This window comes from Nerophis lumbriciformis, linkage group LG12 (assembly GCF_033978685.3).
Source record: "Nerophis lumbriciformis linkage group LG12, RoL_Nlum_v2.1, whole genome shotgun sequence".
Taxonomy (NCBI): domain Eukaryota; kingdom Metazoa; phylum Chordata; class Actinopteri; order Syngnathiformes; family Syngnathidae; genus Nerophis; species Nerophis lumbriciformis.
The window spans coordinates 501,252-524,035 of NC_084559.2; the positions used below are offsets into that span (position 1 = coordinate 501,252).

The 22,784-nt window shown below is 41.3% G+C and overlaps 1 protein-coding gene across 4 annotated transcripts in view; it reads left to right on the top strand.

Annotated features, from left to right (window-relative positions):
* LOC133595778 (autism susceptibility gene 2 protein-like) overlaps nucleotides 1-22,784 on the top strand; it is a 67,263-nt gene that overhangs the window by 10,970 nt on the left and 33,509 nt on the right. For 3 of the 4 annotated variants that reach the window (XM_072914225.1, XM_072914226.1, XM_072914227.1), the window contains 4 exons: nucleotides 4,712-4,872; nucleotides 10,016-10,069; nucleotides 11,877-11,972; nucleotides 19,751-19,822. In XM_072914225.1, the coding sequence (XP_072770326.1) occupies nucleotides 4,712-4,872; nucleotides 10,016-10,069; nucleotides 11,877-11,972; nucleotides 19,751-19,822 (383 nt within the window). The remainder of the gene's footprint in view (nucleotides 1-4,711; nucleotides 4,873-10,015; nucleotides 10,070-11,876; nucleotides 11,973-19,750; nucleotides 19,823-22,784) is intronic. The other variant, XM_072914228.1, reaches the window with a different exon arrangement.

Consider the following 22,784-nt stretch of genomic DNA (forward strand, 5'->3'; position numbering starts at 1 on the left):
CCATACGAAGATATTAATTAGTATGTTTCTGATAATGCATGTATTTATCTTTTAATATTGCACTGATTACACAAAAGTTTAAATGTACCTCACAATTGCCATGTTTAGATGGATTCTGCACATTTTGAGATGACTTGTTACTAGAGATGCCAATATTATCGGCCGATAAATGCTTTAAAATGTAATATCGGAAATGATCGGTGTCGGTTTCAAAAAGTAAAATTCATGACTTTTTAAAACGCTGCTGTGTACACGGACGTAGGGAGAAGTACAGAGCGCCAATAAACCTTAAAGGCATTGCTTTTGCGTGCCGGCCCAAGCGGGGAGGTAGGGTGTAGCGGAGGGTGTATATTGTAGCGTCCCGGAAGAGTTAGTGCTGCAAGGGTTTCTGGGTATTTGTTCTGTCGTGTTTATGTTGTGTTACGGTGCGGATGTTCTCCCGAAATGTGTTTGTCATTCTTGTTTGGGGTGGGTTCACAGTGTGGCGCATATTTGTAACAGTGTTAAAGTTGTTTATACGGCCACCCTCAGTGTGACTTGTATGGCTGTTGACACATTCACTTGTGTGTGTGAAAAGCCGTGGATATTACGTGATTTAAGGTTTATTGGCGCTCTGCACTTCTCCCTACAACCGGGCGGCGTTTTAAAAAGTCATCAATTTTTATCCTTTCTGAACCGATACCGATCATTTCCGATATTACATTTTAAAGCATTTATCGGCCAATAATATCTAGTCAGAAGTCTTACAAAACCCGAAATAAAAGAAAGAAAAATAAAACTCTAGTAAGTAGTATCAGCCAGATTTATTTAATACCAGGGGTGTAACGGTACACAAAAATTTCGGTTCGGTACGTACCTCGGTTTAGAGGTCACGGTTCGGTTCATTTTCGGTACAGTAAGAAAACAACAAAATATACATTTTTTGGTTATTTATTTACCAAATTTGTAAACAATGGCTTTATCCTTTTAACATTGGGAACACTATAATAATTCTGCCCACGTTAATCAACATTAAACTGCCTCAAGTCGTTGCTCAGATTAAATAAAATGACAAAACTTTTCTTCTACATATAAAAAGTGCAACATTAAACAGTTTCAAGTCAACTCATCATGCTTAATTTATTACAGCATTAGTTGATTTATTATGTAAATGTTATATTTTTATCAACATGTGATAGCAGGGACCCTGCCATTCAAAACTAGGCTGCTGCATTACTAATGATTCATGTAACTAGCTGAAAAAAATGAAAATGGTACAATAGCAATAGGAGAGACTATTCATCCCTGAACACCATGGAGTTCATGTAGGCTTTATGATGCACTTACATTATTATATCAACTATCAGAGACAGAAACTCTTCATTTAACATAATGTCTTTTTTTGCTGCTTCAACACAGCTCAATCAACACAGAAAAAGGTCAAGTGAAATAACAGACAGACAGGGCTTTGCTGTCCGTAACACACACACACACCGCAAAATGAGCTAACGTTACGCTAAAAGCTAATTAGCCTTCACCTCCAGCCAGGAATGCGAGCGAGCTGAGCTGCCTTTTATATTTCTAGAAGGTCAACGGGCTCATAGTGATGTTACTAGTAGTTGACTGTATGGCTTTTGACCAAGTGTGAAAGGCATTCACTTGTGTGTGTGAAAAGCCGTGGATATTATGTGATTTAAGGTTCATTGGCGCTCTGTACTTCTCCCTACGTCCGAGCGGCGTTTTTAAAAAGTTATCAATTTTACTTTTTGAAACCGATACCGATCCTTTCCGAACCGATACCGATCATTTCCGATATTACATTTTAAAGCATTTATCGGCCAATAATATCGGCAGCCCGATATTATCGGACATCTCTAGTCAGAAGTCTTACAAAACCTGAAATAAAAGAAAGAAAAATAAAACTCTAGTAAGTAGTATCAGCCAGATTTATTTAATACCAGGGGTGTAACGGTACACAAAAATTTCGGTTCGGTACGTACCTCGGTTTAGAAGTCACGGTTTGGTTCATTTTCGGTACAGTAAGAAAACAACAAAATATACATTTTTTGGTTATTTATTTACCAAATTTGTAAACAATGGCTTTATCCTTTTAACATTGGGAACACTATAATAATTCTGCTCCACGTTAATCAACATTAAGCTACCTCAAGTCGTTGCTCAGATTAAATAAAATGACAAAACTTTTCTTCTACATATAAAAAGTGCAACATTAAACAGTTTCATGTGAACTCATCATGCTTAATTTATTACAGCATTTGGGAAACATGTAGTTCATTTATTATGTAAATGTTATATTTTTATCAACATGTGATAGCAGGGACCCTGCCATTCAAAACTAGGCTGCTGCATTACTAATGATTAATGTAACTATAGCTGAAAAAAATGGTACAATAGCAATAGGAGAGACTATTCATCCCTGAACACCATGGAGTTCATGTAGGCTTAATGATGCACTTACATTATTATATCAACTATCAGAGACAGAAACTCTTCATTTAACATAATGTCCTGATTCAACACAGCTCAATCAACACAGAAAAAGGTAAAGTGAAATAACAGACAGACAGGGCTTTGCTGTCCGTAACACACACACACACACCGCAAAATGAGCTAACGTTACGCTAAAAGCGAATTAGCCTTCACCTCAAGCCAGGAATGCGAGCGAGCTGAGCTGCCGTTTATATTTCTAGAAGGTCAACGGGCTCATAGTGATGTTACTAGTAGTTGACTGGGAGGTGTTTATTATCATTTGGGGAGAGTCCGCTGCCTGATGATTACCTGCTAAACGCTAAGCACTGAATACGCACTGCTGATTGGCTGTTACCGCTCTGTTTGTAACCAATCAGATGGTTGTGTGGGTGGGACAATGCTGGGTGCTGTGTAGAGTTCTGACAGAGGCAGAAGGAAGCGGTAGCGACTACTCATTATGTCCGTGTGGAAACTTGTTCGGTACACCGAAATGGTTCAATACAAATACCGTATTTTCCGCACTATAAGGCGCACCGGATTATTAGCCGCACCTTCAATGAATGGCATATTTCATAACTTTGTCCACCAATAAGCCGCCCCGGACTATAAGCCGCGCCTACGCTGCGCAAAAGGGAATGTCAAAAAAACAGTCAGATAGGTCAGTCAAACTTTAATAATATATTAAAAACCAGCGTTCTAACAACTCTGTTCACTCCCAAAATGTACGCAAATGTGCAATCACAAACATAGTAAAATTCAAAATAGTGCAGAGCAATAGCAACATAATGTTGCTCGAACGTTAATGTCACAACACACAAAATAAACATAGCGCTCACTTTCTGAAGTTATTCTTCATTCGTAAATCCTTCGTCTTCGGTGTCCGAAGTGAAAAGTTGGGCAAATGTGAGATCCAAAATGGCCGGTTCCGTCTCGTCGAAGTCATCGGAGTCAGTGTCACTGTTATCCAGCAGTTCTGTGAATCCTGCCTTCCGGAAAGCTCGGACCACAGTTGTGACCGAAATATCTGCCCAGGCATTTACGATCCACTGGCAGATGTTGGCGTCGTCTGGCGCTGTCTCCCTGTCTTAGTGAAGGTGTGTTCGCCTTCTGTCATCCATTGTTCCCACGCAGTTAGCAGTCTAGCTTCGAATGCCCTGTTGACACCAATATCTAGCGGCTGGAGGTCTTTTGTCAATCCACCCGGAATGACGGCGAGTATTGAATTAAGCGCGTAAGCGTGTCTCTTACTGTGATGTTATGAGCTAGCAAATATAACAACTACACTACCCAGCATGCAACGATAGTTACGAGCATGCGCGGTAGCCCTGAGAAGCGTTGTTGTATGCTGGGAGTTAGAATGTGGTTATGAGCACGCTGTGAGTAAACGTTGAGAACTCAGTTAACACGCCTCGTCTGCATTATTTATAATTAGACAGACAACACACTTAATAGGAGCCATTTTGGGGTCTTTGCATAAACACACAAATGGAAATGAAACGTCACATATCCCAGCATGCACCGCGCGCTTCTTCTTCTTCCGGGGGCGGGTGGTTGCTTACAGTACAAGAAGAAGCGCTTCCTGTTCTATGGGGGCGGGTGCTTACCTTGGCGGTTGCTTGCGTAGAAGAAGAAGCGCTTCCTGCTCTACCGGGAAAAAAGATGGCGGCTGTTTACCGAAGTTGCGAGACCGAAACTTTATGAAAATGAATCTTAATATTTATCCATATATAAAGCGCACCGGGTTAAAAGCCGCACTGTCAGCTTTTGAGTAAATTTGTGGTTTTTAGGTGCGGCTAATGGTGCGGAAAATACGGTACACGTACCGTTACACCCCTACTTAACACACACACACATCCAGAAAAAAGGTAAGTTGTTCTCACTCCATGTTAGACATGTAGATTATGTATATTTCTAAAAAAGTATTTCTATAGATTACTGGTAAAAAGTGATAGTAGCAGTAACTAAGAAAAATGGACAAACATCAAAGCTGGAGGCGAGCAGAATTGAAGAACGCAATCTAATGACTCCCCAGCAACCAGCAATGTTTATTATTGCCTATAATTGGTGGCTTGTTACTATATCCTTTAGAAGTTTTACATCAAAAGCAAGAAGAAGAAAACAAGCCGTCTCCAGCAACGATGCTTTTTTCTCCAAAAATACGCCTCACCATGCATTCTAATGAAAGGCACGTGTGTGTGTGTGTTTTCTGCTGGGATGACTCTTGGTTCTCTCCTGTCTTTAGATACCAGTCTGTTGATATCATTCAACCAACCAATCATGTATTGCCAGCCTCATTCGGGGATTCTGATTGGCACATTGTCACAGGCAACTCTCTTGCCGCCACCTATGAGTCCCCACGTAGAAAACCCTCACAGCATGAGCTGGAGAAACAGAGAATGCCAGGTGACTATTTTCTTTCCCTTCTACCCTTGTTGAAGACTGACTGGGCGTCCGTGCCTCTTTTTTTCTTTCTTGTGTTTCCACCTTTCCACTTTCCCTCTCCCAACCCTCTTTTTTCTTTCCTTTTTTTTTTTTTGGTTTTGTTTTTTGTTTTTGTTTTCCTCGCTCTCCTTTCTTGCAGAGCATGACCTCCTAAGGCAGGAGCTGAACAACCGTTTCCTGGTTCAGAGTTCAGAGCGGGGCCGGGGGCCGCCCGCCTCGCCGCTGGCCCCCGTGTCGCTCCCGAGGGCTGAGTTTCACCAACACCAGCACATGCACCAGCACCGACACACCCACCAGCACACCTTTACGCCCTTCCCCGCCGGTCTGCCCCCGCCCAACGCACCTCCCGTGGTGCGTACCCAGGCCAGAAATGTGAGGATAAGTAAAAAAAAAAAAAAAATAGAATAAAATAAAATCTAGTCGTTTCCCTTGCCACTCGTCCAAATCTCCCCTGTGTTTCTTTACCCTCAAATTATCCAAAATGTCCCCACAAAAAGTACTGATTATGTAGAAAATGTATTAATATTATTATTAAGTAATTTGGTTATACTTGTATAGCGCTTTTCTACCTTTTTCAAGGAACTCAAAGCGCTTTGACACTATTTCCACATTCACCCATTCACACACTGATGGCGGGAGCTGCCATGCAAGGCGCTTACCACCACCCATCAGGAGCAAGGGTGAAGTTAAAGTTAAAGTTAAAGTACCAATGATTGTCACACACACACTAGGTGTGTCCTGCCACAGTCAGTCAACCTCCTCCTCCTCCTGCTGCTGCTGAACAGGTCGCACCTGTGGTCCGGACTGTAGGCCTACCTCCTAAAGTTAAAAGTTAAAGTACCAATGATTGTCACACACACACTAGGTGTGGCGAAATTATTCTCTGCATTTGACCCATCACCCTTGATCACCCCCTGGGAGGTTAGGGGAGCAGTGGGCAGCAGCGGTGGCCGCGCCCGGGAATCATTTTGGTGATTTAACCCCCAATTCCAACCCTTGATGCTGAGTGCCAAGCAGGGAGGTAATGGGTCCCATTTTTATAGTCTTTGGTATGACTCGGCCGGTATTTGAACTCCCAACCTACCGATCTCAGGACGGACACTCTAACCACTAGGCCACTGAGTAGGTACAGTGAAGTGAGGATAAGTAAAAAAATAAAAATAAAATAAAATCTAGTCATTTCCCTTGCCACTCGTCCAAATCTCCTCCTCAATCCACTCCCCTCCTGTGTTTATTTACCCTCAAATGATCCAAAATGTCCCCACTTTGTACGAATACTTCCCCACAAAAAGTACTGATTATGTAGAAAATGTATTAATATTATTATTAAGTAAATTGGTTATTCTTGTATAAAGGAACTCAAAGCGCTTTGACACTATTTCCACATTCACCCATTCACACACTGATGGCGGGAGCTGCCATGCAAGGCGCTTACCACCACCCATCAGGAGCAAGGGTGAAGTGAGGATAAGTAAAAAAAATAAAATCTAGTCATTTCCCTTGCCACTCGTCCAAATCTCCCCCGTGTTTCTTTACCCTCAAATTATCCAAAATGTCCCCTTTTTCTACGAACACGTCCCCACAAAAAGTACTGATTATGTAGAAAATGTATTAATATTATTGTTAAGTAAATTGGTTATACTTGTATAAAGGAACTCAAAGCGCTTTGACACTATTTCCACATTCACCCATTCACACACTGATGGCGGGAGCTGCCATGCAAGGCGCTTACCACCACCCATCAGGAGCAAGGGTGAAGTGAGGATAAGTAAAAAAAAATAAAATAAAATAAAATCTAGTCATTTCCCTTGCCACTCGTCCAAATCTCCCCCTCAATCCACTCCCCTCCTGTGTTTATTTACCCTCAAATGATCCAAAATGTCCCCACTTTGTACGAAGAAAAAGTACTGATTATGTAGAAAATGTATTAATATTATTATTAAGTAAATGGGTTGTACTTGCTGCGATGAGGTGGCAGCTGAGATAGGCTCCAGCACCCCCCGCGACCCCAAAAGGGACAAGCGGTTACAGACTTATCTTTTTCTAAGACTTGTAATAGCTAACACAACATGTCTACTTCTCAATTGTCTCATGAACGGAACTGACATCGTCAACCCGGAAGTGCCCAAACAAATCAAGCGTGGTATTTGGATATCGCCACGAGGTGTCAGTAAATAAATGATAAATGGGTTGTACTTGTATAGCGCTTTTATACCTTTAAGGTACTCAAAGCGCTTTGACACTACTTCCACATTTACCCATTCACACACACATTCACACACTGATGGCGGGAGCTTGCCATGCAAGGCGCTTACCACCACCCATCAGGAGCAAGGGGTGAAGTGTCTTGCTCAAGGACACAAGGGACGTGACTAGGATGGTAGAAGGTGGGGGATTGAACCGGGAACCCTCAGATTGCTGGCACGGTCACTCTCCCAACTTCGCCATGCCGTCCCCTAACTGTAGCCCCCACAACCCTGAAAGGGACAAGCGGTAGAAAATGGATGGATGGATTATTATGAAGTGTATTAGACTCAGTCAAATACACTGGCTACACACACTCATTTAAAGTTAAAGTAGCAATGATTGTCACACACACACACTAGGTGTGGTGAAATTTGTACTCTGCATCACCCTTGTTCACCCCCTGGGAGGTGAGGGGAGCAGTGGGCAGCAGCGGTGGCCGCGCCCTGGAATCATTTTTTGTGATTTAACCCCCAATTCCAACCCTTGATGCTGAGTGCCAAGCAGTGGGTCCCATTTTTATAGTCTTTGGTACGACTCGGCCGGGGTTGGAACTCACAACCTACCTTATTCACATTATTTGGTCAGGAAATCACCTTAAAGGTAGTACACGATGCAGAGATGATGTTTAATGTCATTTGCCTGTTCAAAAAGTCGAGGACCTCCAAAGTTCATAGGACGCAATCATTGCAGATGAGAGACCAAATACCTGTGTCTTGCCAAAATAGCCATTTTTCAAAGCCCTTTGTGGGGGTTAGGGCCAATTATCTGCATTTCCCAGATTAGTACCCGAGGGGGGAAAAAAAGTACATGACTAATCGTTCGTCATTTCCAACGTGCAGCAAGTCAGGCGAGAATCACAATTTTTCTCTGTTGGCGTGAGTCTTAATAGATGTCATCCATCATCGCCCGACCTCTGATTAAGAGCTGCCGGTCCCATTAGGGCCCAAACTTTTTAAATTGCCCCCATCCTGTAGCTTAGAAATCAAAGCTCTGGCATGGTCTCAGATAAAGTAGTGAGAATGCTCAAGAGTCAACAGAACATGGTCATATCAGGTTTAGTTCCATTGTGACATGGCGGTACCACACAGTCGCATACAATCTTGACTCTCATGATGCAACATGAGATCGCTCCTCACTTGTTTTCCTTCCATTGTCATCTACTGTTGTCTTTTATTTCGACTTGTTTTTCCTGACCCCCATCCTGTTAGTCGCGGTCTTGTTCTGTTCTCCAAATGCATGCTCAGAGAAGCAGGATTAATGAATGAATGATGCTGTTCTGTCACATGTATAACCACACTTTCTCTCTTCCCCCTCTTCCAGTTGTCATTTCAGCTATGTAACAATGGGAGTAAATCATGAAATGAAGAGTATTTGTTTGTTGTTCAATGCCCTGGTCAAGCAGCTGGCAGCACTGACCCACTCTTGTCTCTTTCCCCCCTTGCCACAAGGGCTGGGTTGGGAATATCTTTTAAAAGAATGAAAGATTAAGCTTTAATCAGACAAAGCTGTTTACTATAAAACAGTGTCAGGCACCATGAATTACAGTGCCAAATCTCTCTCCCTTTACAAGGCCGTAAAGCGACAAGACTTCCCTTTCCCTGTGTCAGAAAATTAAACAGGCTGGTCCTTCCTAAACGCAGAAGAGGCCTTTTTAAGAGCTCGGGAGTTGGCTCTGCATCGCCTCTCAGTAGGGCGTCTGGCTTTGATTTAAGCCCATTAGAACCCCGGGAACGAACGGGGTGCCATTTTGCGTGCAATTGTGAAAGTCCCTGTTACGCCAGAGGGTCCAAACTCTTAGCCAACCTTAAACCTTAAACCATGTATTCATACACACTCTGCTTTATGTAAACTAAAATATGTCCGTGGCAGCCAGAGAGTTTATAAAAACACTCGCAAAGAGTACCTGCAAATGGTTTGTGTATTTGTGTAGGGGAATTGGTTACTGTCACTTGTAATTAGTCTCCAAATAGAGAGCCTGTATTGGCTGGGAGTAACAGATTTACAATGCGGCCCATTCATGTGCGGGACAAAGTTATCCCTGTCTTCTCTACTTCCAGACTTCCTGATGAGATCCTCATGTGTTCTGGGCATGATCAAAACATTTTCGTTTGAAGGATACAGTCGTTAAACGGCAAATTATCAATGCGGTTATTCTGCTAGACTCGAGCTCTCCCCACTAAAAAGATTTCGCCACGTCAATTTGGCATTTCTAGAGGCTGTGTTTTTTTTTTCCAAGGTATCAGTTACACGCCGAGCCGTCTTGAAAGAGCTCCGAACCATTACTAATATCGTCTGTTCCACTCACAATAAATCCGTAAGAGCAGACCGGTCGCACAAAAGCCTCCTTATATTCTCCAATACACAAACAGTGGACTTGTCTCTTGCTTAAATGGCTTTCAAAGTGTAGGTTTCTGCCATCCAAAACAATGTCTTAACGCAGCTTTCATTGCTGAAGCCATAGTCAAAAACTATTAGTTTCACATTTCAATAAAATGTCCAATGAATAGAAGCAACAGGGCTGGTTTTACGGTGATAGCAGTTCCAAGTCGTGGGGGCCCACATGCCCAACCAAGCCTTGTACGCTTGCTCGGAAAATCTATCCTCTTCTTGGCAGTCGCTTGGTAATTTTTACTGCCGATCTGGCCAATGCAGTCTAAATAAACCTACGACTGATGAAAGCCAGCTGCTTCACCCCAGGGCTTATTAATCCTGCTTTTATTACTGTTATGCAGATGTTGATCATATGTCTTGTTTTCTTTCCCTTATAATAACAAGATGTAAGGGTTGAAGAAGTGTGTTGAATTGAGTTGTGATCACTACTAATTAAAATGTATGTTTTCTGTTTCATCTCTTCCAGTTCGACAAATACACTCCGAAACTCGACAATCCGTTCATCAGACATCATTCAAATGTAAGTTTATTCTGGCCCTTCTCATGTACAAACCCCGTTTCCATATGAGTTGGGAAATTGTCCATCCATCCATCCATCTTCTTCCGCTTATCTGAGGCCGGGTCGCGGGGGCAGCAGCCTAAGCAGGGAAGCCCAGACTTCCCTCTCCCCAGCCACTTCATCCAGCTCCTCCCGGGGGATCCCGAGGCGTTCCAAGGCCAGCCGGGAGACATAGTCTTCCCAATGTGTCCTGGGTCTTCCCCGTGGCCTCCTACTGGTCGGATGTGCCCTAAACACCTCCCGAGGGAGGCGATTGGGTGGCATCCTGACCAGATGCCCGAACCACCTCATCTGGCTCCTCTCGATGTGGAGGAGCAGCGGCTTTACTTTGAGCTCCCCCCGGATGGCAGAGCTTCTCACCCTATCTCTAAGGGAGAGCCCTGCCACCCGGCGGAGGAAACTCATTTCGGCCGCTTGTACCCGTGATCTTGTCCTTTCGGTCATGACCCAAAGCTCATGACCATAGGTGAGGATGGGAACGTAGATCGACCGGTAAATTGAGAGCTTTGCCTTCCGGCTCAGCTCCTTCTTCATCACAACGGATCGATACAGCGTCCGCATTACTGAAAACGCTGCACCGATCCGCATGTCGATCTCACGATCCACTCTTCCCTCACTCGTGAACAAGACTCCGAGGTACTTGAACTCCTTCACTTGGAGCAGGGTCTCCTCCCCAACCCGAAGATGGCATTCCACCCTTTTCCGGGCGAGAACCATGGACTCGGACTTGGAGGTGCTGATTCTCATCCCAGTCGCTTCACACTCGGCTGCGAACCGATCCAGCGAGCGCTGAAGATCCTGGCCAGATGAAGCCACATCATCTGCAAAAAGCAGAGACCTAATCCTGCAGCCACCAAACCAGATACCCTCAACGCCTTGACTGCGCCTAGAAATTCTGTCCATAAAAGTTATGAACAGAATGGGTGACAAAGGGCAGCCTTGGCGGAGTCCAACCCTCACTGGAAACGTGTCCGACTTACTACCGGCAATGCGGACCAAGCTCTGACACTGATCATACAGGGAGCGGACCGCCAAAATCAGACAGTCCGATACCCCATACTCTCTGAGCACTCCCCACAGGACTTCCCGAGGGACACGGTCGAATGCCTTCTCCAGGTCCACAAAGCACATGTAGACTGGTTGGGCAAACTCCCATGCACCCTCAAGGACCCCGCCGAGAGTATAGAGCTGGTCCACAGTTCCACGACCAGGACGAAAACCACACTGTTCCTCCTGAATCCGAGGTTCGACTATCCGGCGTAGCCTCCTCTCCAGTACACCTGAATAGACCTTACCGGGAAGGCTGAGGAGTGTGATCCCACGATAGTTAGAACACACCCTCCGGTTCCCCTTCTTAAAGAGAGGAACCACCACCCCGGTCTGCCAATCCAGAGGTACCGCCCCCGATGTCCACGTGATGCTGCAGAGTCTTGTCAACCAAGACAGCCCCACAGCATCCAGAGCCTTAAGGAACTCCGGGCGGATCTCATCCACCCCCGGGGCCTTGCCACCGAGGAGCTTTTTAACTACCTCAGCAACCTCAGCCCCAGAAATAGAATAGTTGGGAACATTTTTACAATGATTTGCAAATCATTGTATTCCGTTTATATTTACATCTAACACAATTTCCCAACTCATACGGAAACGGGGTTCGTATGATCATTGTTTGACCTATTTTAATGTTGTCTTCAGAGCATCTGGTTATGTGTGTACATATGCTCGGCACATCTGATTTTATCAAGGTTTTCTCCCTCCTCTTTCTCCTCAGTTCTTCCCCTCCTACCCCCCTACCATGCCAGGCATGCCCCCACTGCTCCCACACTCAGGACCCTTCAGCTCACTGCAAGGAGCCTTCCAGCCCAAGGTCAGCCCTACATTCCAATCCTCAAGTTATATGGAAGCAATGGGCTGAATAAACACACACTCACCTGTTTTTCTCACATCCGCCACAATGTATGGTACACACCAGCACAGTCTTAATGACACTTCAATTCACGCATATGCAAAATTGTGTAAGGCCTCACAACTTTGTATGTTCAATTGCCCGCAACTTCCCTCCACATTTTGGCCAATAATCGTAATTTTCGCCAATCACATTCCTACTCAACTGAATGGAGTGTGTCTCTGCCTTACCCAGCCTCGGTGTCACTTCTTTGTTTACATTGACAGAGATGTGAAGCATGTGATAATCATCTCCGATCTTTTCTCATCAAACAAACAAAAAAATCATTGCCATATGCTATGCTTCACATCCGGTCTAATCAACAAAATATCGTCTTATAATACGATCATGCTATTCTGCGATATTTCGACCTACATTTTCTGGCAGATTGAAATTAAGCGCTATGTAATGGCAGCGGCGATATAAGGAAGAAGATTGTCTTTGAGCAATCTCTTCGTCTTCGCTACCACTGAGGACTAGGTTTAATACTGCAGGCATGCACTGCCCTCTGCGGTCCAAATCGGGTAATTACAGTTCAATACGCACTATAACCATCGCTATGGTATATTCTTCGATAACCTGTCCTGATTGATAGTCCGCACTTACAGAACGTTTAACAGGCTGAATTTTATATTGTATTAGTAAGTAAAAAGTTAAAATATTGTCATTCAAAGATATTAATGCCAATAACTTGTACAACATGTAAAGTACAGAATATCAGAAACACATATTTAGGTAGAAAAAATATAAACCAATATCTTTGGCAATCAAAGCATGATCGTAACAATCCACATTTTGTCTTATTAATGCGTGAAACTGCTATGTAAAAATGGAAGTGTAGCTCCTCTCTTCTGTATGCAAGTGCTCCTAAAGCAGGTATACAAATTCTGTCAAGACACCAACACACCGACGCACAAAATATTTATATATATATATATATATATATATATATATATATATATATATATATATATATATATATATATATATATATATATATATATATATATATATATATATATGTCTTAATAAGGTTATCCAAAAAATAGTGCTCGATACCGTAGTAGAGCGCAATATATGTATGTGTGGGAAAAAAAATCACAAGACTACTTCATCTCTACAGGCCTGTTTCATGAGGGGGTTCCCTCAATCATCAGGAGATTTTCCCTCAAAATCTCCTGATGATTGAGGGAACCCCCTCATGAATACTTCATCTCTACAGGCCTGTTTCATGAGGGGGTTCCCTCAATCATCAGGAGATTTTCCCTCAAAATCTCCTGATGATTGAGGGAACCCCCTCATGAAACAGGCCTGTAGAGATGAAGTAGTCTTGTGATTTTTTTCCCCACACATACATATATATATATATATATATATATAGATATAGATATATATAGATATATACATGTATACATACATACATGTATATACATGTATGTATGTATGTATGTGTATATGTGTATACATATACGTACATATGTATGTATACATATATATATATATATATATATATATATATATATATATATATATATATATTAGAGATGCGCGGATAGGCAATTATTTCATCCGCAACCGCATCACAAAAGTCGTCAACCATCCGCCATCCACCCGATCTAACATTTAATCAAAACCGCATCCGCCCGCACCCGCCCGTTGTTATATATCTAATATAGACGATGCAAGGCATTAGTGAGGTTATAAAGCTTTTGCCTGTTAAAGAAAGGAGACTGATCCAATGCAGCACAGACATTCAATGCGTGCCACGCTGTCACGGCCCAGACGCACACCAGTGCGCAATCATCTGGGAGCCGTGCTGAGCGCACCTCCAAGCGCGTGGAGGTGCGATGTCCCTCGCACCCGCGGCGGCTCCACCCGGGCTCGCGCCCGAGGCTTCAGCGCGCACCGCGGCGGCCATCCTACTCGTCGCGGCCTAGCCCTCGCGGCTCTCGCTGCCGGCGACGGCCGGGTATGGGCCCGACGCTCCAGCGCCATCCATTTTCAGGGCTGGTTGATTCGGCAGGTGGGTTGTTACACACTCCTTAGCGGGTTCCGACTTCCATGGCCACCGTCCTGCTGTCTATATCAACCAACACCTTTTCTGGGGTCTGATGAGCGTTGGCATCGGGCGCCTTAACCCGGCGTTCGGTTCATCCCGCAGCGCCAGTTCTGCTTACCAAAAGTGGCCCACTCGGCTCACCAGGGTGAGCCCCACCCCTTTCGTGAGCGCACTGCGCGCGGAGTGACCCCTGTTACGAGCCCCTGGCAACGGGGGTGGCGGGCAGGTAAGCTGCGCGGGCGGAGCGCGCGGAGTGACCCCTGTTACGAGCCCCCGGCCACGGGGGTGGCGGGCAGGTAAGCTGCTTACCTGCTGCGCGTGACGCCGGCCGCGGCGAAGGCGGACGAGGCGGGGTGTCGGTGCGGTGGGCGCGGTGGTGACCCTGGACGTGCGTCGGGCCCTTCTCGCGGATCACCTCAGCTACGGCTCCCGGTGGGGCCCTCTCGGGGGAAGGGGCCTCGGTCCCGGACCCCGGCGAGGCGTCCCTTCTCCGCTCCGTAAAAGTGTCCATCTCTTTTTTTTTTCTTCTTCTGTTGTGGCATATGCTGCAGGTGCCTGCTCGTTTTTCGTATGTGGGTAACAACATTTAACTATGTATATATATTTCCGAATTGGTTTAACTGCCACCCGCCTGAATCTATTTAAAATCTAATTTTTTTTTTATTTCAACCGCCCGACCCGACCCGCGGATAAAATCTAATTTTTTTTTATTTCAACCGCCCGAACCGCGGATAATCCGCGGACTCCGCGGTTGTGTCCGCAAACCGCGCATCTCTAATATATATATATATATATATATATATATATATATACATACATTTATACATACATACATGTATACATGTATGTATGTATGTATGTGTATGTGTGAATACATATACATATGTATGTATACATATATATATATATATATACATATATATATATATATATATATATATATATATATATATATATATATATATATATATATATATATATATATATATATATATATTGCAGCTGCACTCGGGACAAGTCGCCACTTTATATACATACAGATAAATTAATGATGAAAAATAAATATATATGTTTCTTAAATAAGCTGTCAATAAACTGAAAGTGCAAATGAAAATACATCTACCCTACTTTAATCATAATTTTGGTGCTTAAGAAACATCTCTGACTTTAGCTCCAGACTTCTTCTGTTTGTTGGATATTGTTTTTACTGCCACGAGTGGTGGAAGAGTGTATTACAACTGAGTACCGCTCGCGACCCACATGGCCCACAGCAGGGGCGCTCGTGGCCCAACATTGGGCCCTATGGTTAAGAAACACTGATTCACAAAGCACAACAATCGTGTGTTAGTATGCAGTAAAAATGTTATTATGCTGCATGAAACTGGTCAAATCAGATGTTTGATGTTTTGTGCGCCGGCTGTCATTGGCACGCCTGCCTCTCACTTTTCTCCAGGCTTTCATTTATCGCACGTGTATCTCATACACACAAGTGTGATTTACTTGTAAGAGTACTGTAACACCCTCATATTTAAATGAGTTGTATGCAATGAAAAAACAGAATTGTCTCAGTATCATACTTGCCAACCTTGAGACCTCCGATTTCGGGAGGTGGGAGGAGGGGGGCGGGGTGGGAGCGTGGCTGGGGGCGTGGCTAAAAGGGGAGGAGTATATTTACAGCTAGAATTCACCAAGTCAAGTATTTCATATATATATATATATATATATATGTATATATATATATATATATATATATATATATATATATATATATATATATATATATATATATATATATATGTCTTAATAAGGTTATCCAAAAAATAGTGCTCGATACCGTAGTAGAGCGCAATATATGTATGTGTGGGGGGGAAAAAAATGAGTATATATATATATATATATATATATATAGTCTTGTGATTTTTTTTCCCCACACATACATATATATATATATATATATATATATATATATATATATATATATATATATATGTAAGGAGGTGAACTGATGTGGGGAGTCTGCAGAGGTTCTATAAAAGTGGGTGACATTGTTTATATATATATATATATATATATAAGAAATACTTGACGTTTAGTGAATTCTAGCTATATATATATATATATATATATATATATATATATATATATATATATATCCATCCATCCATTTTCTACCGCTTATTCCCTTTTGGGGTCGCGGGGGGCGCTGGAGCCTATCTCAGCTACAATCGGGCGGAAGGCGGGGTACACCCTGGACAAGTCGCCACCTCAATATATATATATACATATAATAAAATAAATATATATATATACATATAATAAAATAAAAATGTATATATATATATACATTTTTATTTTATTATATGTATATATATATATATATATTTATTTTATTATATGTATATATATATATATGTATATATATATATATATATATATATATATATATATATTTTATTATATATATACATATATATATATAAAAGAAATACTTGAATTTCAGTGTTCATTTATTTACACATATACACACACATAACACTCATCTACTCATTGTTAAGTTAAGGGTTGAATTGTCCATCCTTGTTCTATTCTCTGTCATTATTTTTCTAACCATGCTGAACACCCTCTCTGATGATGCATTGCTGTGTGGCACGCACAAAAGTGCTTTCATCAAATGCACTAGATGGCAGTATTGTCCTGTTTAAGAGTGTCACAACATTGCTGTTTACGGCAGACGAACTGCTTTACGGTAGACAAAAACGTGACTGCAGTTGTTGTGTGTTGTTGCCGCGCTGGAAGGACGTTAATGAAACTGCCTAACAATAAACCCATGAGGACCTGAGTCCGCCTGAATTTCGGGAGATTTTCGGGAGAAAATTTGTCCCGGGAGGTTTTCGGGAGAGGCGCTGAATTTCGGGAGTCTCCCGGAAAATCCGGGAGGGTTGGCAAGTATGGCTTACATGTCCCTTGGCAAGTTTACCTGCAATAAGGCGCTTTTGGTAGCCATCCACAAGCTTCTGCTTGAATTTTTGACCACTCCTCTTGACTAAATTGGTGCAGTTCAGCTAAATGTGTTGGTTTTCTGACATGGACTTGTTTCTTCAGCATTGTCCACACGTTTTAAGTCAGGACTTTGGGAAAGCCATTCTAAAACCTTCATTCTAGCCTGATTTAGCCATTCCTTTACCACTTTTGACGTGTGTTTGGAGTAGAGTGGTCCGATAATTGGCTTTTTTGCCGATATCCGATTGTGTATGCAGTATGAAGCAGAGTCAGAGCTGTGTGTTCACCTAAGTTGTGACAGACAACAGCTGACAGCATTAGATGACATCTGTCGGTTCGGGCGACAAATGCCTCTAAGGGCCTGCAAGATGTGGGGAGGAGGGTGTGGTCGTGTCTGGCAGACGCCCGGCGGCTCTGACCTGGTGTGACCACCAATCAAAGCTGGTCTAAATCCCCTGGCCTTATTCCCGATGGGCTCCGTCCGTCATGGAGAAGCACATTTGTCAAAGGCCTCGCCAGATGGTTTCAGAAATCCTCTGCAAAGTATTTTGGAAAGAGTCTTTGGGGGTGAGAACTGATGACTTAGGGTATTTTCGCATCCGTGATTTAAGGATGGATTAATAGAGCTGATCCAGGCATTCTGAGATGAGCGAGATCAGAGATGTTAGTTGTATGAACTGTTATCAGCTTTGGAGCAGAAAGACCTAAGGATGACAGAGCTAAGAATGCTACTGAGGAGGGTTGATGTGGCTGGAGGATCTCAGAATCAGAATCAGAATAGTTTTTATTGCCATTGTTTGAGAACGGGTTCACAAACTAGGAATTTTACTTGGTGCAATGGCATACCTGCCAACTACTCCGGTTTTCCCGTAATTAGTACGGTTTTCATCAACCTATTCCGGGTTACGGTTGCAGTGATAAAAAATACGGTTTTTCATTAATTAAAAAAAAAATATTTTTTTAAAGTTTTATTCACGAAATCGCGTAACAACAATGACAATCGACACTGCTTCCCGTAACTTCCTATCGAGCCATTCCGAATGCCATGCGCGAGGCTATTTATAGCACCGCTGCCAAGCACGAGGCACCTGTTGCCCATTGTTTCCAAACGAGCGAACGATCATGGAATCAGCCGGAGAAAAATCGCATACGAGTCTTCAACCGAAAAGAAAACTGCAGTCATTCCGTGAAGAATATTCAAAAGCCTATCCGGGAATAATTATCCGTTCCAAAAAGGGTGAAAACTACGCGAATTGCACCTTGTGCAGACAAGATTTTTCGATCGGACACGGAGGAATTAGCGATGTAAAAGACCACGTTGGGACAAAAAAACACAAGTCTGATGCCGTTGCTAGCGATACAAGTGGAAAACTTTCAACGTTTTTCGTCGCCCAAACAGATTCTTTGGATGTGATAAATGCCGAAGTTTTATTTACGGAGGCAATAATTGAGCAAACAAAAAGGTAATGACACCAATGTTATCTATTGGAATTGTTTAGTACTGTTATACTGTTAAAAGTGTTTATACTATTTATGCTTTCAAGTCCAAGTTGAAGAAATCTTGTTAAATGTTGACAGCATAACTACCAAAATACAGAAGTATGTCCTTAATATTTTTGCAGTGCTATTTCTGTTGAAAAGTTAAAATGATTACATTAGAGATGTGATGTGCCACTTTTCAAGTGTCTGATGGCTTAAATTAATTTTCATTAATTTTTCATATTTTGAATTCTTTTGAAAGGCTTACAAAAAAACTACATTTGAATTGTAATTCCATGTTATTGACAGGAATATTAATTTTAATGAAGTTAGCTTACCATGTTTACAGTATGATAATTGTGATAGAAATGTGAATTTTAGGCACAGAATATTTTTTACAATTGAACAAGGCAGTAGATTATACAAGCTTGGACAGAAAGTTAATAATGACACCAATTTTTTTTTTTATGGAATTGTTTAGTACTGTTTTACCATTTGTTTACTGTAAAAAGTGTTTATACTTTCAATTAACAAATTGAAGTCTTGTGAAAGGTTGACAGGATAACTGGCATTAACTGTCAAAATAATTTCAAACTATTGAAGTTAGCTTACAGAATAAACATGTCAATCAACCCATATGATTTTTGCTGTAATATTTTTGTTTTGAAAAGTCACTGTGACTGATAGAAAAGTGATGGTTTTAGCAACATTTTAACCTGTCTGAATGCTAATAATCATTTTGCGTCGGGGGGCAAACCTGAACCCCCCACCAGGACTATGTCCTGGACCTACCGGGGCCTGCGGCCCCTGGACCCTGGCTACTAGGTTTTTCTGATTTCAAAAGTTGGCAGGTATGCAATGGTGCAACATGAGCTGTAACTGAGCTATTAGATCTTGTTATTGTTCCTCTGCCTGAAGGCCGAGGGGGAAAAACTGTTCAGGTGGCGAAAGGTTTGGGTCTGGATGGACCGTAGTCTCCTGCCTGAGGGGAGAAGGGAAAATAGTTTAAGAATTGATGACATTTGTCTAAACATTGCTGTTGACCGGTAAGCTGACACATGCGGCATTGTACTCTTTGAAGACCTGACAGGATGTACAGTGAAAAATACTCATTTTTAGGTCACTTCCACTGATCAATTCATATGTGACCTGTCCCTCTCAGGCATCCAATCCCATTGATGTCGGATCACGGCCCGGAGCAGTGCCTCACACACTCCTTCAGAAGGATCCTCGAGTAAGTCTCCCAAGATGGATACTAGATAGGTCTTAAAATGTACACGTCTATCTGTGTTGGCCATGCGATGATTGCCCTCGGTGTACCCCTGCCTTCTGCCCAAGTGCAGCCGGAATACTCCAAAAGGGACAAGCAGTAGAAAATGAATGGATGGATGTGTGTCTGAGACGGGTATGGATGCAAGTACAAGTGTTTTTACTTTGAAATTAAAGGCCACATGAAAGTAACATTAATGGTTCTTAACTGACAAGCAAGGACCCAAATTTTGGGAATCTTCTTAACTCAAATTCCTCAAATATCTTTTATATATCTAGTATATATTTGGGTTTATATTTATATCCGATATTCATATCGGTCCACTTGCACAAAACAAATATTGAATGATATTGGCTTACATCTAAGACAGTGGTTCTTAACCTGGGTACGATGGAACCCTACGGATTCAGTGAGTCGGGCTCAAGGGTTTGGCGAAGGTCAAAACACATCCGACTCATCGTGTAAATAAAAACTTCTCCCTATTGGCATATATATTACGGATACGACAACAGCAGAAGTCAGACTGATTTGCAGGTGTGTAATTTGTTGTGAGTTTATGCACTGTGTTGGTTTTGTTGTTTGAACAAGGTGATGTTCATGCACGCTTCATTTTGTGCACCAGTAAAAAAACATGGTAACAATTTAGTATGGGGAACATATTCACCATTAATTAGTTGCTTATTAACATGCAAATTAGTAACATATTGGCTCTTAACTAGTCATTATTAAGTACTTATTAATGCCTTATTCGGCATGGCCTTATGATAACCCTAACCCTCTAACCCTCTAACCCTAACCAAATAACTCTAAATTAAGTCTTTGTTACTTAGAATATGTTCCCCTATTGTCCAAATAACTCTAAATTAAGTCTTTGTTACTTAGAATATGTTCCCCTAGCGTCCAAAAAACTCTAAATTAAGTATTTGTTTCCCCCTAGTGTCCAAATAACTCTAAATTAAGTCTTTGTTACTTAGAATATGTTCCCCTAGTGTCCAAACAACTCTAAATTAAGTCTTTGTTACTTAGAATATGTTCCCCTATTGTCCAAATAACTCTAAATTAAGTCTTTGTTACTTAGAATATGTTCCCCTATTGTCCAAATAACTCTAAATGAATTCTTTGTTACTTAGAATTTGTTCCCTTAGTGTCCAAATAACTCTAAATTAAGTATGTGTTACTTAGAATATGTTCCCCTACTGTCCAAATAACTCTAAATTAATTATTTGATACTTAGAATTTGTTCCCCTAGCGTCCAAAAAACTCTAAATTAAGTCTTTGTTACTTAGAATATGTTCCCCTAGTGTCCAAAAAACTCTAAATTAAGTCTTTGTTACTTAGAATATGTTCCCCTAGTGTCCAAATAACTCTAAATTAAGTCTGTTACTTAGAATATGTTCCCCTAGTGTCCAAAAAACTCTAAATTAAGTCTTTGTTACTTAGAATATGTTCCCCTAGTGTCCAAAAACTCTAAATTAAGTCTTTGTTACTTAGAATATGTTCCCCTAGTGTCCAAATAACTCTAAATTAAGTCTTTGTTACTTATAATATGTTCCCCTAGTGTCCAAATAACTCTAAGTTAAGTCTTTGTTACTTAGAATATGTTCCCCTAGTGTCCAAATAACTCTAAATTAAGTCTTTGTTACTTAGAATATGTTCCCCTATTGTCCAAATAACTCTAAATGAATTCTTTGTTACTTAGAATATGTTCCCCTATTGTCCGAATAACTCTAAATGAATTCTTTGTTACTTAGAATTTGTTCCCCTAGCGTCCATAAAACTCTAAATTAAGTCTTTGTTACTTAGAATATGTTCCCCTAGTGTCCAAATAACTCTAAATTAAGTCTTTGTTACTTAGAATATGTTCCCCTATTGTTCAAATAACTCTAAATTAAGTCTTTGTTACTTAGAATATGTTCCCCTATTGTTCAAATAACTCTAAATTAAGTCTTTGTTACTTAGAATATGTTCCCCTAGTGTCCAAAAAACTCTAAATTAAGTCTTTGTTACTTAGAATATGTTCCCCTAGTGTCCAAATAACTCTAAATTAAGTCTTTGTTACTTATAATATGTTCCCCTAGTGTCCAAAAAACTCTAAATTAAGTCTTTGTTACTTAGAATATGTTCCCTTAGTGTCCAAATAACTCTAAATTAAGTCTTTGTTACTTAGAATATGTTCCCCTAGTGTCCAAAAAACTCTAAATTAAGTCTTTGTTACTTAGAATATGTTCCCCTAGTGTCCAAACAACTCTAAATTAAGTCTTAGTTACTTAGAATATGTTCCCCTAGCGTCCAAAAAACTCTAAATTAAGTCTTTGTTACTTAGAATATGTTCCCCTAGTGTCCAAATAACTCTAAATTAAGTCGTTGGTCGTTGTTACTTAGAATATGTTCCCCTAGCGTCCAAATAACTCTAAATTAAGTATTTGTTACTTAGAATATGTTCCCCTATTGTCCAAATAACTCTAAATTAAGTCTTTGTTACTTAGAATATGTTCCCCTAGTGTCCAAAAAACTCTAAATTAAGTCTTTGTTACTTAGAATATGTTCCCCTAGCGTCCAAATAACTCAAAAATTAATTATTTGTTACTTAGAATTTGTTCCCCTAGTGTCCAAATAACTCTAAATTAAGTCTTTGTTACTTAGAATATGTTCCCCTAGCGTCCAAAAAACTCTAAATTAAGTCTTTGTTACTTAGAATATGTTCCCCTATTGTCCAAATAACTCTAAATTAATTCTTTGTTACTTAGAATTTGTTCCCCTAGTGTCCAAAAAACTCTAAATTAAGTCTTTGTTACTTAGAATATGTTCCCCTATTGTCCAAATAACTCTAAATTAATTTTTTGTTACTTAGAATTTGTTCCCCTAGCGTCCAAAAAACTCTAAATTAAGTCTTTGTTACTTAGAATATGTTCCCCTAGTGTCCAAA